Consider the following 14,254-nt stretch of genomic DNA (forward strand, 5'->3'; position numbering starts at 1 on the left):
AATTTTGACTCTTGGATGTAAAGTAGGTACAGACTGACACAAACAAAACCCTAATATATGTACAGTTCATTTCCAAAATATAATTAATTGCAAGGGTTGCACGATTTCTATGATTGCTGTTGTTTTCATTGTTCATTATTCAATGGACTTGACTTTAATCTTTAATCATATTTTAATATTAGTTTATAATGCTTTTGTCAGTCGTATTTATTTTTAGTCCAGGGAATGTATTAATTGGATTCACTGATGAATTGCAGGCAGTTTGTTGTAAGAGCTGTTAAATTGGTGGTGCCAATAAAATCACCTTTGTCATTTTTTTTATCCATTGTCCCCTTTTTTTTATTATTTTATCTTTCTTTAGTGTAGATTACAGGTCTGAAAATAATAGGGATAATAGGGGTCTTTTAAAAGCCAGTATGAACAGAGGAATCATTCCCTCTGTTCATCAGAAGTAAGAAAAAAATGGTTTTGTGTAAGTGGTCCTATTAGCCACCAGGTGGCGCTGTGGCCACCAAACAAACATCCGCTGACAACCGGCTGTACCGAAGAAGTCGGCGACGCAGGAAGCTAACCTGCAACTCCTGTGTAGTAGATCAAGCGTCCGTTAAATGTCTCACTACGTTTTGTTTGGAGTTGTTCTATTTTACGGGAAAGCGTTGGATTCGTGTGCTAAATGCGACTTTTATTTTTGACGAGCGTGTGCGCGGGTTGGTGTCTTCAGTGAGCCGCAGCGTCCGATAGCCTAGCGTCCTTAGCTAGTCCGTTAGCTTGCTTGCATCACAATAGGTCCATTTCAAAGATGAATTTGGCCAAAAACAGAACTTTGCACCCTCACCTGCGCGACGAGGAAACTCTGCTGGTGGAAAACGCCATCCGACTGGCGATAGACTCGATAATAAACGTGCTGTACGGTGTCAACAGCTCCAGGACCTACGAGTACCAGCGGATGGTGACGGACAGGGACAAAGAGATCCAGCGGCTGGAGTGCAGGCTGAGGGAGATAGAGCACGAACTGCAGGTGCTCCGTCGACAGGGATGCACCTGCGGGTTGTTTGGAAACGACCACAGCCTCGCCGGGTCACAGGCTTCCAGTGACCGGCAGAAGGGAGAGCAGGGTGGGTTTGAACCAGCTTGCATGGACGCTGAGATGACAGCAGGGCAGCCAGAGAGTGAAATGAGCATTCCCTGTAAGTAAGCATGACTTCTTTTGACTCTTTCTTTACATCGTTGTTATTTTGAGCCTCACAGTTAAGTTGACTAAGTATAAGTCACTTCAAGAGAATAAGTGTGTGAATGATGGATGAATGACAAACCTAAGTAGTTGTTATTTCTGGAGCTGAAGCTGAAGTGGCCCATCAATACTATCCTCAGACAAATTTGATGGACATTCACATTTTTAGAGTTTATATCTGCTGATGTAGTCTATGATTATTTGTACATTTATTTATTGGCCTGGACTGATGACAGTGAGGCACCTGAACTCTGTCATTCATCTGAAATTGTCTGTTTTTGCACAATCACAAAGTAGTACTCAAAATTTACAAGTACACAAAAAGCAGCTTTATTAACAGTAATGAGAGTAGATTTAATTTACTTTTGCCCCTGAGAATGCTGTTTGTTCTCTCATTCCTCCACAGTAGATCTTTTTGCAAGACCCCCCTCGCATGTCTCCTCCCAAAGCCAGGAGTCAGTTCTTCCATCATCCCCCAGCAGAATGTGCCTGGACCAGACCTGCGCCTCCCACTCCTCAGAGACTTCAGGTGTATCAGAGGCAGCCAGAAATCTGCCTACGTCTCCCAGCAGCCTCGTAGTCAAAGAAGAGCCGTGTGATATCGACGCAGTCTTAATCAAGTGGGAAATGAGCGAGGAGAGATTTGGAGAGCATCAGGAGAGCACATGCAGTCCATGTCAGGACAAAGAGAGCCTCAGTGTACAAAGTAATGTATCCTACTTTTAATTCCTGCTTTACAAAAATATTAACAACCGTAAAGGAACATAAGGATCTAGTTATTTAAGTGTATTCTTCTGTTGCACAGGTGGCTTGTCTTGGTCGTATTATTGGGCTTGTTTACTAATTCTTTGATCAGATATTTCCTGATTCAAATCATAAATTTGCACATTTTTGCGCATCTTGTTAAACAGCAAAATCATGTTCATTTCTGTTTTGGCTCCAGTGTCAAACACTTCCAGACTAGCCCAGTGCAGTCTTAGGAGAAGAGCCTTAGCTCAACATCATTGCTGTAAAAATGTGTGAGCATGGTTTGTGGGATTGCATAACCAAGACACTGTTCATCCCTTTTGATCCCTTTAGAAAAACAGGAGAACAGAGAGAGAAAAAAGCTCAGGGAGAAACCTGAAGCCGACCCGGGTGGACACCAAATCACAGAGGGAGAACAGCTGAGGTGAGTCATTGCATAGATACAGATACTGTGTCAGATAGCTATGGTCTACAGTTACCTCTTTTGGATTGCTAGCTGTTTATTAGAGGGGAAAATCCACAGTACAACCCTACATTTATTTTTCTGTGAATATTTAGTCAAATGTTGACAACACACTGTCGTTGAATGTTACGGCTGCAAGCTGAAGAGTATTGTGCTAATCCAGTTTTCCTCTTGGTGCCCACTAGACTTGGAAAGTTGGTATATTTTACCCTGACAGTGAAGAATATGTCTGTTCATTTGTCAGTTATTTTAGTGGACTTAATTAAGAATCAAGTATTGTCCCACACATGCTTAAATCCCTTTAAAACACTTTAAAAAAAAAGGAAGAAGTGCTGTGTGAACTGCATACCTATTTATGTGTGATCACCTCACCTCTTGACCTCCTCAGGAACAAGAAAAGGAGCGTGCCGATGTCCGAGCTGCCGGAGGAGGCTCAGAGACTGAAGAGAGCAGCCTGGAGAGCTGCCTCCAGGCGGTATTACGCCCGAAAAATAGCCCGCCAACAGGCAAACCCCTCACGCTCCGGAACCTTTCCCCACATTTCAGCGTCTCCATATTCACAACCCATCTCTTTTGAGGATAAGAGGAGGAGGACGCTGATATCCGAGTTACCTGAAGAGTCTCAGACGCTGCAGAGGGAGGCGTGGAGAGCTGCGTCCAGGAGGTACTACGCTCGAAAAATTGCTCGCCACCAGACCGACCCATCTGGAGAAACTCAGGGACCTAACAGAGCTGGATCCCACACCAACAGTGGAGGAATAATGTGCAGCTGATAGATAGTAGTTACGCTTTTTGAGATTCTGCATATTTAAAACTTTTCATTACATTTCGTTATGTTACGTAGAACACTGGACTATGTGAATGTTTGTATTTTGTTCATAGTTTCTGGTTGATTTGTTCTGATAATGTTGAGGTTTGTCTCAGGTCTAATGAAATTGTGTTTTTCACTTTAAGTGTTTTTTGTGTTTCTTAGTTGACTTATGCAACTAATATTCCTGAGAACAACAACACTGCATTTACATCACATAGGCTGTAATTTTTCACTGATTAACTCTGTCCTCATTACAGTCTTCTTTGGCACACTGCATGCCTGTACAAAATGCTAACTGCATAAATGTATTCTGAGGAAATATAAGGCTTACCCCTGTAACAGCCACTGTATCCATGCAGTGCCCCTGGAGTTCAACGTCTGTAACTACAATCAAGACATCTATAATGGTCAAATTATAAGCTCAACATCTTTGTCTTAATAACAGGTGAAGAATTATAATTAATTCATTTGAGTTTTGAGTTGTTTTTTTTGTTTTCGTTTTTTACTGGTAAAACCTAAATGTATTTTGTTCTTTTTTGGACGTGTTCAGTAATAAAAACATTTAACATAAACAGCTGTGGTATTGTCTTTTCATTTTTGTAATCAAAGTTTAGTTCTCATCCATCCTTAGTCTGTCTGTTTCTTTTTTTTTTTTTTTTAGTAAGTAGTATACGCTCAAATATTCGAGCAAAATGAACTCACTGATCCCTGAGTGAACAAAGCTTTCAATGACCCAAAATGCGTGTGTTTTTTTCCTGGAAATTATGCACAGTAAAAGTATAAAAACAATTCCATTTCTTTTTGTTTATTTTTTAAATATTCGTGCACTGAATGAAATCAGACACCCAGCATCATAAAAGATTGTTTGGTGGTACATCAGACGACGTATGCATTCATGTGATACAGTGAACCGTGTGTTTTATCCAAATACATAGGCTTACCTGCTGAATGAGAGAAAAGGGTAACCGGACCTGCGAAGAAATAATAAATACGAAATATTACTAATAATAACAGGGAGTCTAGAGTGTATTACGGTTGATTTGTACAAATATGTGGCTCATGTCTTTGTGTTTTTAGCCACTGCCTCCACACCTCGTTATGGTGGTTTTCAAACCGTCAACAGAGCGCTCCTCCTGCCCCCCCCAGCTAAAAAAAACAAAACACAAGGACGTCTTGCGACAGAGGCTGTTTGTAACCCTGGAGCCTAATATTACGCATTTTGACCGCAGCCCGACGCACAGCTGATGTTGCACAAGTGTGGATACTACGGTATCATTCAGGACTGTGAGTGTCCATCGCTCTGTGACTTCAGTCTGAAATGTGATCTGTCTGACAGCTGCTGCGGCAAATGCACAATGACAACAGGCGTGCGCCCGGCTGGCACAGAATAAACGCTACACATGCGCATTTTTTTTTTCTCACCACCACGATGCTCTGAGCGTCGATGTGTGAGACTCGTGTTTGAGCAGATAACGAAGGCTTTGTCCTTTTAAACCGTCAGTCGGCTTTTTAGTTGTATTTTTCCCCACAGTTTCCATTACAAGCCGCTGGAAGGACAGGGCTTCTCTTGTGCTGCTGTTGCCTGAGGCCGGATGTTTCAGAGAGGGGATACGGGGTCTTTAACCTGCTAGAGGCTCAGGTCTGGACACGCAGGGAGGCGAACGCCCATCCTGTTTTTGCCACCGTAAAATACGACGTAAACATCACAGACATCAGACAGGCTGAGGAGGGAACAGGATTGTTCTTTAACGCTTTACTGACAGCAGCCGACAGAATTTGCATAGGGGTTTGTTTTGGGGGAAACAGCTTCAACCGCCGGCGCAGTCATCCCTCCACCTAAAAATTCACTGGATTGGTCTGAATGGTTTTTCTAATGTATAGGTCATATATCTTTGTGCTGCAGGACTGAATTATTCGAGTCTGGATTAAGGACCAGACTGTGGCTCATTGCAGGAGTACTTTTGCGCGCTGAATGGGTGCGTTTACCGCTCAGGGTTTTGCTTGCTTGATGGCTACTGCTGGTCAGACAGACGGCAATTTTGATTTGTGATCTGTGCTACAGCGTTGCCAGTGCTAGCACATAAATATTTAAGAAAAATTACATATTTAAATACGCGAAATTAATAACTTTATGGTCTGCAGCGCCACTGCGCCATTTGGAACATTTTTTTTCTCGTTGCACTTTGCTTTAGTAGACTTTAAATTCGGCATTTTTGGAATGTGACTTTTAATTTTTGAGTACAATCGGTAACATTTAGACAGAATTATAATTATAATTATCTTGTGCGCTGGATAAACTTCTCTTTTTTCCTCCTGGAGCCTTTGGAGAGCTCTCTGTGCCTTTGGATCCACCTGTGCACTTTTGGAGAGGCCCGTTTGGATGCACAACTATCTCTTTGCGTTATTGGATTCTACTCTCACGAAAATATTTTCCTTCGAGTTTTTTTGCTCCAGCCCAAAAGAAAAGGGTCTCTTTGACCCATAAATGCATCAAATGGACTACTTGCAGCCTCCCAAAGATGCTCCAGGGCTTGGCAAAGGCACAAAAGGCAGCTTTAAGTCTCTGAGAGCTCGGTTGCGCACTGACTGAACATTGTTCATCAGTATCAACTGTATGACTACTGGATGGGCCAAAATAAGTTGAAAGCATAGGGGTAGACCACGGTGTATTTGAGGAGTGGGCTTTACTGTTTAAGGCCATTGAAATGTCATTTTAAAATGGCGTTTTGGAGCTTAAGTGTGTTGGAGGCCAAAAGGGCCATTTTTGGGTTTTGGGGGCTTTTTGGGCTCTTTGTAAATGGTTTAGTCCAATTTGATCACCCCTACATATTCAACATACATGGAAGTGTCCTTTTTTGCAGGGATTGCTGGGAAGAAGAAGGAGGCTGTCGAGGTTGGGACTTTGGAGAGAGAGGTATAGGCAGAGACACTCTCAAAAGGTAAGAAATCCTCTATCCTACTGAGGCCAATGGGGCCCAATGTTGACTGGGAGACAGGCTGAGACTGTATAGTCCACATTTAGACAGAGAAATTGAGGTTTTCAGGTGTATTTTGGTGGCTTTACAGTGTAATTCAGCAGGGAGGGTCAGGGCATTATGGTGTGCATTAACAAGGAAATATGGAGGCACGGCTAGGGGGAGCCATAGCTAGGCATGTAGGCAGCTGACTGGCCCTGAGCTGTTAGCAAAGGGGGTGTCTTGTTTGTTATAGTACTTACAAACATTGAAGAACTCCGGATGATTCTTGTATGTTAGTCTTCATTTGTTAAGTTATTGTTTGAACTGTATTAGCCTCACGGGCGTACTTCCTTAGAGAAGACTCCCTGCTGCCACACAGGCTGTGATCTGCAAAGACAAGAGAGCAAACCGTCATGTTGCATGAAGAGGAGGCAAAAAATCATTCACGCAAGATATGAAAATGTAACTCATGTGCTTTAGGAACAATTTTAATAAAGTTTAATATGTATATGTGGATTAGCCTACAACTGCTCTGATCACAGAAAACATTCAAGATGGCCACTCCACTGCAGGGAAACAGGTGAGAGCAGCTTCACACTTCCTGATCAGAAAAACAGAGCTGCTTTATTAACAATCAAGTCATGGTCAAATCATGCTTCCTTGCAGTGGCTAAAACTTTACATCCTCTTATGGCTAGTTTCTGTATAGATGCCCAATAATGTAGCAATAATGCAATGAGTCACAACTTTAGACCAAGACTTTCTGACTGACATTTGGGAATGTTGCGTCCTCCGCCGTCTCTAAAGGCCATGCTGTCGCAGAGAAGCGATTGGTTAATCCACAGAGCAGAGTTGAATTGTAATTGGTTTAATTTATTGGCCATTAATTAGCATTTTTATTGATATATAACACCCATACATTGAAAAAAATCAATCCATGTTTCTCAAAATTATTCAAAGAAATTTCAAAATCATCAAGCTCACCAGTTAAGAAATGTCACTCAAGGTGGAGAGTCGATTTAAGGATAATTCTTTGCGCAAAGGGTTAATTTATTATTGCATATTGAAATGCAGCTACAGGAAGCTGCCAAATTCACCAAAATTATCTAATTTGGGATTAAAAATAGCTCAGATTATTCCCTACAATTTATTATTAGTTTTTTTTTAATAGTGGTAATGTTTCAGAGAAGCAATGTGTCAAAAAACAGCAATTAACCCTTTCATTACCTGCATCTCGTCTTGCTGATTGCCATGGTGTGCTGACACATAGAGGGTTTTCTCTTGTGGGACATCATCTGTGGAAACAAGGGCACAAAAACAGGAACATAACACATATGAATGTAATTTTGTAAATAATGTGGTTGCTATTATGTACCACCTATGACAGCAAAGAACTCTTTATCAGCACTTATACTAGGAAAAAACAAAAAAGTGACATTTGTGGGCAGAGCAGATCGCCTTCGGTGCAAAAGTTGAAAAAACATGATGAAGAATTGATTTTAAAAATTCTCCTAAACTGACATTTCAGAAACATCTTTAGGGATTTCATCTCATTTTCCAAGATTTTTCAAGCATAGGCTTCACAATTATAAAGATAAGTTAAACATTTTCTTAAGCTGTTGTTGATCACAGGAATTTAAATACATCATCTAAAGTTAACCTGAAGGTAAAGGGTTAAATCCTACTCCTGAGCGTCACAGCTTTCAGTCCACAGTGGTGGTGCTGAAATCAGATGGTGGATGTTATGGGTGTCTCTGTCATCATAGGTAAATTACCGCCCCCTCTGGTGGACGCAAGTATTCAAAAAGAAAAGAGAGAAAACAAAACAGAAACCATTGTGTGTTACAGTTGTGTGTCTCAGAGGCCTGTTTTAACTTGCTCAGACTTGTGGTCATTAGATGTGTAGAACACAGGTGTTGTGATCATCTATGTGCAATCTCAGAGTGGTATGTGTCTGAAGTACCACTGCAGGCATACAGTGGTACTTACAACACACACACACACACACACACACACACACACACACACACAGAAACTCTTTCTTCCTTTTTTGTTAGAAGTGCTCTGAGTGTCTGAACCAAATTTAGCTTTGTGGCTAATGCCACTGTACCATATCATGCTTCTGCTTGTGGAAAAAACCTGTTTTAACATTTAGGTGTTGACAAATTTTCTTGTAGCCATCATCAGTCAGTCAGCTCACACAGTTTTATCTTTTAATATCTAAATTCGTCCTCTAAGGTAACTTGAAATTGTATTATATTTGTGATAGTAGCTCCTGTTATGTAATAAACACGTCTTACAGCTCAGTCACCCGTGGAATTTTTGTTTTCCCTCTGAACTGCAGCTAAAGCATTTCACTGTCCCTCCCATTAGCTGCTGCTAGTGTCTCAACATGCCTTCCTCATTGAGCTCACTGCGGTGGCGGCGGCTGCTGCTGGTGCTGAGGAGCTATCATCTCAGTCCATAGAAACACACAGAAAACGGTCTGGTGCTGAAAGGAGCTGTGTCACTGAGAGGGAGAGGCTATTAACTCCTTCACTGCTGAAACCTGCAGTGTAATGGGTTTGAAGAAAAAAAAAATCCCCCAGTTTTCCCTGATATTTATGTAAACCAATAAAAACAAACAAAACAATCTGTAACTATATTTAGAAATGTTTAATGAATATTTAGGCCTTCACCCCAGCCTGTTTGTTTCAGTGCTTTGACTGTAAAATTAGCCAGTTGTTGTTTTACTATGACTCTATGTCCTGAGAGCAAATTTGCACCTAGAATTCTTTGTTTAATTAAATGCAGCTGCAGCATTCTAAAGACCATCAGTTAAACAGTAAACTGATTTTCTTCTCCCTCCCTCTCCTCCTCTCTCTTTCTCTCACAGACGTCCACATCGTCACACAGTGACTTCAGCATCTGAGCCATGATGGAAGAAGAGATCATTGAGGACCAGGCCAAGCTGAAGCAGGGCCTGGTCAATGTGCTTAAGTGTGTGGCCACCATCTCCTCAGCAGCAGCCGTAGTTAATCCCATCTTTGGCGTGGCTGGCTCTCTGATCCGGGTGGTGCTGCACCACATTGATGACGAGGACATCCGCACCCTGAAACGGGAGTTCGGCTCGGTCAACCGATCCCTGGACCAGCTGTCCCAGCAGAATCGCAACACGCTGGTACAGATCAAGAAGGAAACGCTGGATGGCCAGTACTGTCAGGTGGAGGAGAATCTGAAGAACCAGTTCAGAAAGTTCATGGAGATGGTGGAGGCAAGGCCGGAGCACCGCGAGCGCAAGAAGGACGACTTTGAAGAGAGCTATGCCAATGACTTGGGCGATCAGAACCTGCACACCCTCTACGATGGGGTGGTGGGTAAACCGAAGCTCTTCAGCAAGCCCATCCTGGAGGTCTACCTGAAGCACTCGCAGGGCGACCGTGGCACCATGGAGCGACTCTGCACACGCCTCACCTACCTGTTCTGCATCGGGCTCATCGCCCTCATGGGCTACTCTGCCATCATAGGGGACGATGAAGAGAGTATCAGCGAGGAGTGGGCCAAGAAGATGGAGCACGTGCAAAAGAAGATGCAGGAAGCTCTTCGCAGGTGCGAAGAAGAAGCACCAAGAACTGAAGAAGAAGCATGAGGAGCTTTTTTCTCTACCGCGGCTTTGCCTTCATTTTCAGGACTCACAAGTCCACATTCCCACACTAACCGCTTCCTCTTGGCTTCTTCTCGTCCTATAAGCAATTTGTATGCATCTCGTTTCACTGGCTGAGGACCTGGTGATTAAAATGAACATGTCTCATTTTAAAAATCACATAATTTGTCTAAAACTCGCTGTATACACAAGTGGTCTCTGAGCGGTCTTTATGCAGAGGTTCTGTCCAGGTTGGGGTAAAGACAACAAAATTATTGTAAAATATTTGACTGTTTTGTATTTGCTTCAAATCACAAATATACACTAAGAGCTACATTTTGGGCAGTGTCTGTAAAATGCCAGATATCACATCAAATTAGGCTTTGACAGAAATGTACCTGGCCTGAGTGACGTCCCATCCCATAATGCACTTTTGGAAAACATCTGCCAATTAGGAATTCATTTTAGATTTTGTGAAACACATGTATTACACTACAAGGGAAAAGTACGTTGGAATGAGCAAATATCCTACACTAACAAGCTTAGGCTGCTGTCATATGAACATAACACCAATACAGGGGCTTCCTATGAATCATTTAAATTATACAAGTCAGTATCATATTTCTTATCTCATGCTATTGATGAAATACCTTCTATTAGACAGAGAGAGTTGTGAGTCAAGTTATAACTATGAAACAAGGAACAAGTATGCCAAAGGTTCTGAGCTATGAATGTAACTGCAGCGATACAATCATATAATCATATATGATGTGGTCATACTGCCATGATACACAATGCATACTTGTTGTTGTCAAAGCACTAAATTGATCTTTTCTACACTAATTTCAGATGCTGCTGAGTTCTTTATTTTTCTTTGTTTTTAGTGAACATTTTCAGTTAAAAAATTGAAAACACTAGCAGAAATCGGATCTGTTGTAACACTAACATCTGGCAAAATAAACACTTCACTGCAGGATATTCTAAATGTAATCTAAAAATACTGTATGTGCTTCCATGTTCACTACCCTGAATTGTGCTATTTGACTTTGAAATGTGGTATTCTGAGAAACCTTCCCCTCTCAACTTGTGTCATTCTGTTACTATATGTGCTACAGCCTTTTAGCAATGCAGGAGGTGCACCAAGTGTTGCTGTAATACATAGATGAAATTATCTGTGGGTTTCTTTGGGTTATGGTCATTTAGAGCCTAAAAACATTTAATGTCTATTATTGATTTTTTATTTTTCCTTTTACAGTTTAGCCTCAACTTCAAGATAACAATGCTAGCTCTTCACGGTCTTGTTATGTACTTCATCATCTGACCAACAGTGCCTAAATGTTTGATTTGTTTTGTATAATTGTGTATTCTTTAAAGTTCTTTTTTTTGGCTTAAATCTTATTAGGGCAGTTTATCCTGGGAGATTCAACTCATAAAATCTGAAACATACAAAATATGTTAAAAATATGTGAAAATTTTACTTAGGTGCAAATGAGAGAAATAGTAATGATGAATTATTTTTGTGGGTTAATCTGATTGTCATTAATGTCTTTCAGACCTCGCAGTCTGTGTATTTTTAAAAATGTTTTGCAGGGGTCTAGTCGATACTGCTCTCATCCTGTCAATACCTAACTCTGTGTTAAATTGGTTTGTTGAGGCCATGGCAGTGTGCCATATCTCTTATTGTTACAACGGATTCAGTATACGCTACATAAATATAGCCAAAATGCTGCTGACACGCAGGAAATGTATATGAACGTCTTAAGGCTGTTTTGAAATGTTATATATATGTGATTATCTTGCCTTTTTTGCTATGGATCTTTGGGTGTATATGCACTACTACAAATAAACATGAGTGAATAATACAGCTGGAGTCGTTAATTCTTACGATGATAAAAACAGCAATGTGGAGAAATACTCCATTTAAAGGAACAGAATTACAGGGGATTTTTAAATGGTATTTTACACAATAGTGCACAGTTTGGTGAAGGTCCTTTGCTGTATAGACATATCAATAACCCCGTGCATGAAAACCGTGCCCATCAATAAGTGTTTACCCCAGTTTGATGAGGCCTGATCTCAACCCCACGCAACACTTTTGGGATGAAACTGGAACGGTGACTGTGAGCCAAGCCTTATCGCCCAGCGCCAATGCTCTTGTAGCTGAATGGCAAAAATTCGGGCAGCCAGGTTCCAAAATCTGCTGGACAAGCTTCTCAAAAGACTGATGGCTTTTAGAGCAGCATATTAATGCTCATGATTTTTGGAAAGAGATTTTCAACAATCACACCATGGTATAATGTTTGGCTGTCCACATACTTATGGCCTTATAATTTTTAGGCCATATAACTAATAAATTAAACTAATTAATCTTCTTGAAAGCACAATTGAGGCACAAACCAAGTGTCAAAATACATTGCAAATATGTTCAGAAATATACAATACATATAAATACATATTTTCTATTACTTTAGTATTTAAAAACTGCAAAATCTTTCACTATAGCAAAATAAAAGAAACAATATTGTATGTGCTTTCTCCTCTCAGACTTCTCCTCCTCTGTTACTCTACCAAAAGTAATGTTAAATGGCAGGCATGCACAGAGGAGAAAAAACAACAACAGAGAAATCCCAATGAGTGAAATGCTGTGGTTGTAATGAAACGGGAACATTTCTATAGTTTTAAGGCAGGGTCGTTGTTTTTTTCCTATTTTAAAAATGTTTTTATTAATTCTCAATTTAATGTGTTTTCTTTAATTCTTTGAAGATGTTCAATAATTACAAGGCAAATTGAATTCCATACACTTACAGCAGAATATTTACGTTGGAAAATAAGCATCTTAACCTGATCACAGTTTGACAACATCACTATAGACATTTTGTACATTATTCTGTTTGCCCCAAATACACTACTGGTGTGTTTGGGAAAGTGGAAAATGGTTTGAGATGATGCACTCTAGGAGGCCAAAGATCCAAGATGTGAAGTTGCAATTAACCGATGTGAACACAAGGGGGCGGGAGAACTTCACTCGCTTCACCATCACACCTGTTTTCACCGAGCTCCGTGAGGGCCCACAACACTGAAGCGTCACATCTGCGTTTCTACACTGACCAGCTATCACAACCTGCTTCTTCTATATAGGTTATAGCTCCTATGTGGCCGTGGCCTGCACGGAAACAATCGAAACTGGGAGGGGAGTTAGCTGAAGTGAAGTTAGGTAACCTAGGTTCGGTTTGGGTACATGGCCGGGGGTTAAGTACCTCTGGTATGGCCCTCAAGCATCACTATCCAGCTGAACGGGTTTGACTTTGAGCTTTGAGTGGGGGAACCAAAACAGGAAAATGTGCATTGCAGGCGTTTGAAATGCAGATTACGGAGACACAAAGATTTGAGGCGCTTACCTGTTCTGCAGACTGATGCGCGTCTCCGAGCCACTGACGCACGTCGTCCGTCATATGATGGTCCTCGTTTTTCTCTTCATGACACATGAGCTCGTTTCGGAGAATCCATTTCCACCTGAAGAAAATGGGTATAATTTCAGAAATTCAAGAGAAAGTGCTAAGCATATGTCGAAGTGAAATGTTCATACATGAGGTGAGGTCCTTAAGCGGTTGAAGGAGAAACGATTTGCGTAATGATTTTTTTTTCCCTCCTCTGGTGAGGGAGGCTCAGCTTTGGCTCTCTAAGGGCGCGTCGTGTGCGCACAGATGAAGGGGATGTGAGGTTTAATGTGATCATCATCAAGTCCTCTGACTGATAAAAATACTACATTTGGTGTATAATTCATTTTTCAGTGGGTGTTTCAGTACGATTTATTTATATTTGTGACAAATCAGACTGGAGATGGGTGACGCACGTCGGTGCTGTAGGTATAAATAAGCACAGTTTGCCGCCATAATGCAAAAATCTCTATTAATATAATTAAGATCAACCTATTCTGAACCTTATTACAGACCTAAATGTTTAGGGTATAAGGTATTTCACGCCGCAGCTGTGTTTAAGTTTCAGAGCATCTTTTTATGATTTGAGGAGCGTTTATGGTAAAAAAAAAAAACAAACATATATGACAGTGTTTTATCAAGTTATCACACAAATATTAAAATAACAAAAAACAACAGTTTCCCAATCGATCGTCTTACCTCAAGTTTGGAGCCTTTCACATCCACAACAGCTAAAGAGCATTATGGTGATGAGGCATCTGCTCAGACCTCGCTCAGAAGAAAACACGAGGGAAATATTTTACACCAAAAAATAGATCCGTTGAAAACGCACTGAATCCTGCTTTCATTGTGACACGAAGACTGGGAACAAAGTGGAACCGACCACATATTCACCTCTTGCAGTTTGCGCCGTTTCTGTTTGTCGGTCTCTCCCCCCTCTCTTTAGCCCCCGCTTTCTCTCTCTCTCTCTCTTTCTCTCTATCTCTC

At 41.1% G+C, this 14,254-nt stretch overlaps 2 protein-coding genes and 1 long non-coding RNA gene across 5 annotated transcripts; 2 read left to right on the forward strand and 1 right to left on the reverse strand.

Moving 5' to 3' along the window:
* Positions 1-553: 553 nt before the first annotated feature.
* Positions 554-3,818, forward strand: LOC121185374. Of its 2 annotated transcripts, none has more exons than XM_041043420.1 (4): positions 554-1,187; positions 1,638-1,937; positions 2,312-2,402; positions 2,830-3,818. In XM_041043420.1, exons 1-4 carry the CDS (start codon positions 800-802, stop codon positions 3,212-3,214), a joined length of 1,164 nt encoding a protein of 387 aa, XP_040899354.1. In that variant the 5' UTR covers positions 554-799; the 3' UTR covers positions 3,215-3,818. The 2 variants fall into 2 exon arrangements, with proteins under 2 accessions (XP_040899354.1, XP_040899355.1); XM_041043421.1 differs by having other exon boundaries at positions 1,641-1,937.
* A 278-nt stretch (positions 3,819-4,096) lies between these two features.
* Positions 4,097-14,185, reverse strand: LOC121186110. Its single transcript, XR_005894405.1, has 5 exons — positions 13,967-14,185; positions 13,229-13,343; positions 7,436-7,503; positions 6,470-6,596; positions 4,097-4,223 (listed from the first exon to the last, which is right to left on the reverse strand). It is a non-coding gene; the product is annotated as an uncharacterized LOC121186110 (long non-coding RNA).
* Positions 4,873-11,692, forward strand: LOC121186109 (protein rapunzel-like). 2 transcript variants are annotated; one of them, XM_041044741.1, is made up of 3 exons: positions 4,873-4,891; positions 6,114-6,191; positions 9,084-11,692. In XM_041044741.1, the coding sequence occupies exon 3, from the start codon at positions 9,123-9,125 to the stop codon at positions 9,834-9,836; it is 714 nt and encodes a 237-aa protein (XP_040900675.1). In that variant the 5' UTR covers positions 4,873-4,891; positions 6,114-6,191; positions 9,084-9,122; the 3' UTR covers positions 9,837-11,692. The 2 variants fall into 2 exon arrangements, with proteins under 2 accessions (XP_040900675.1, XP_040900674.1); XM_041044740.1 differs by lacking the exon at positions 4,873-4,891 and adding an exon at positions 5,210-5,228.
* Positions 14,186-14,254: the final 69 nt, after the last annotated feature.

The sequence above is a fragment of the Toxotes jaculatrix genome, chromosome 8, assembly GCF_017976425.1.
Source record: "Toxotes jaculatrix isolate fToxJac2 chromosome 8, fToxJac2.pri, whole genome shotgun sequence".
Taxonomy (NCBI): Eukaryota; Metazoa; Chordata; class Actinopteri; family Toxotidae; genus Toxotes; species Toxotes jaculatrix.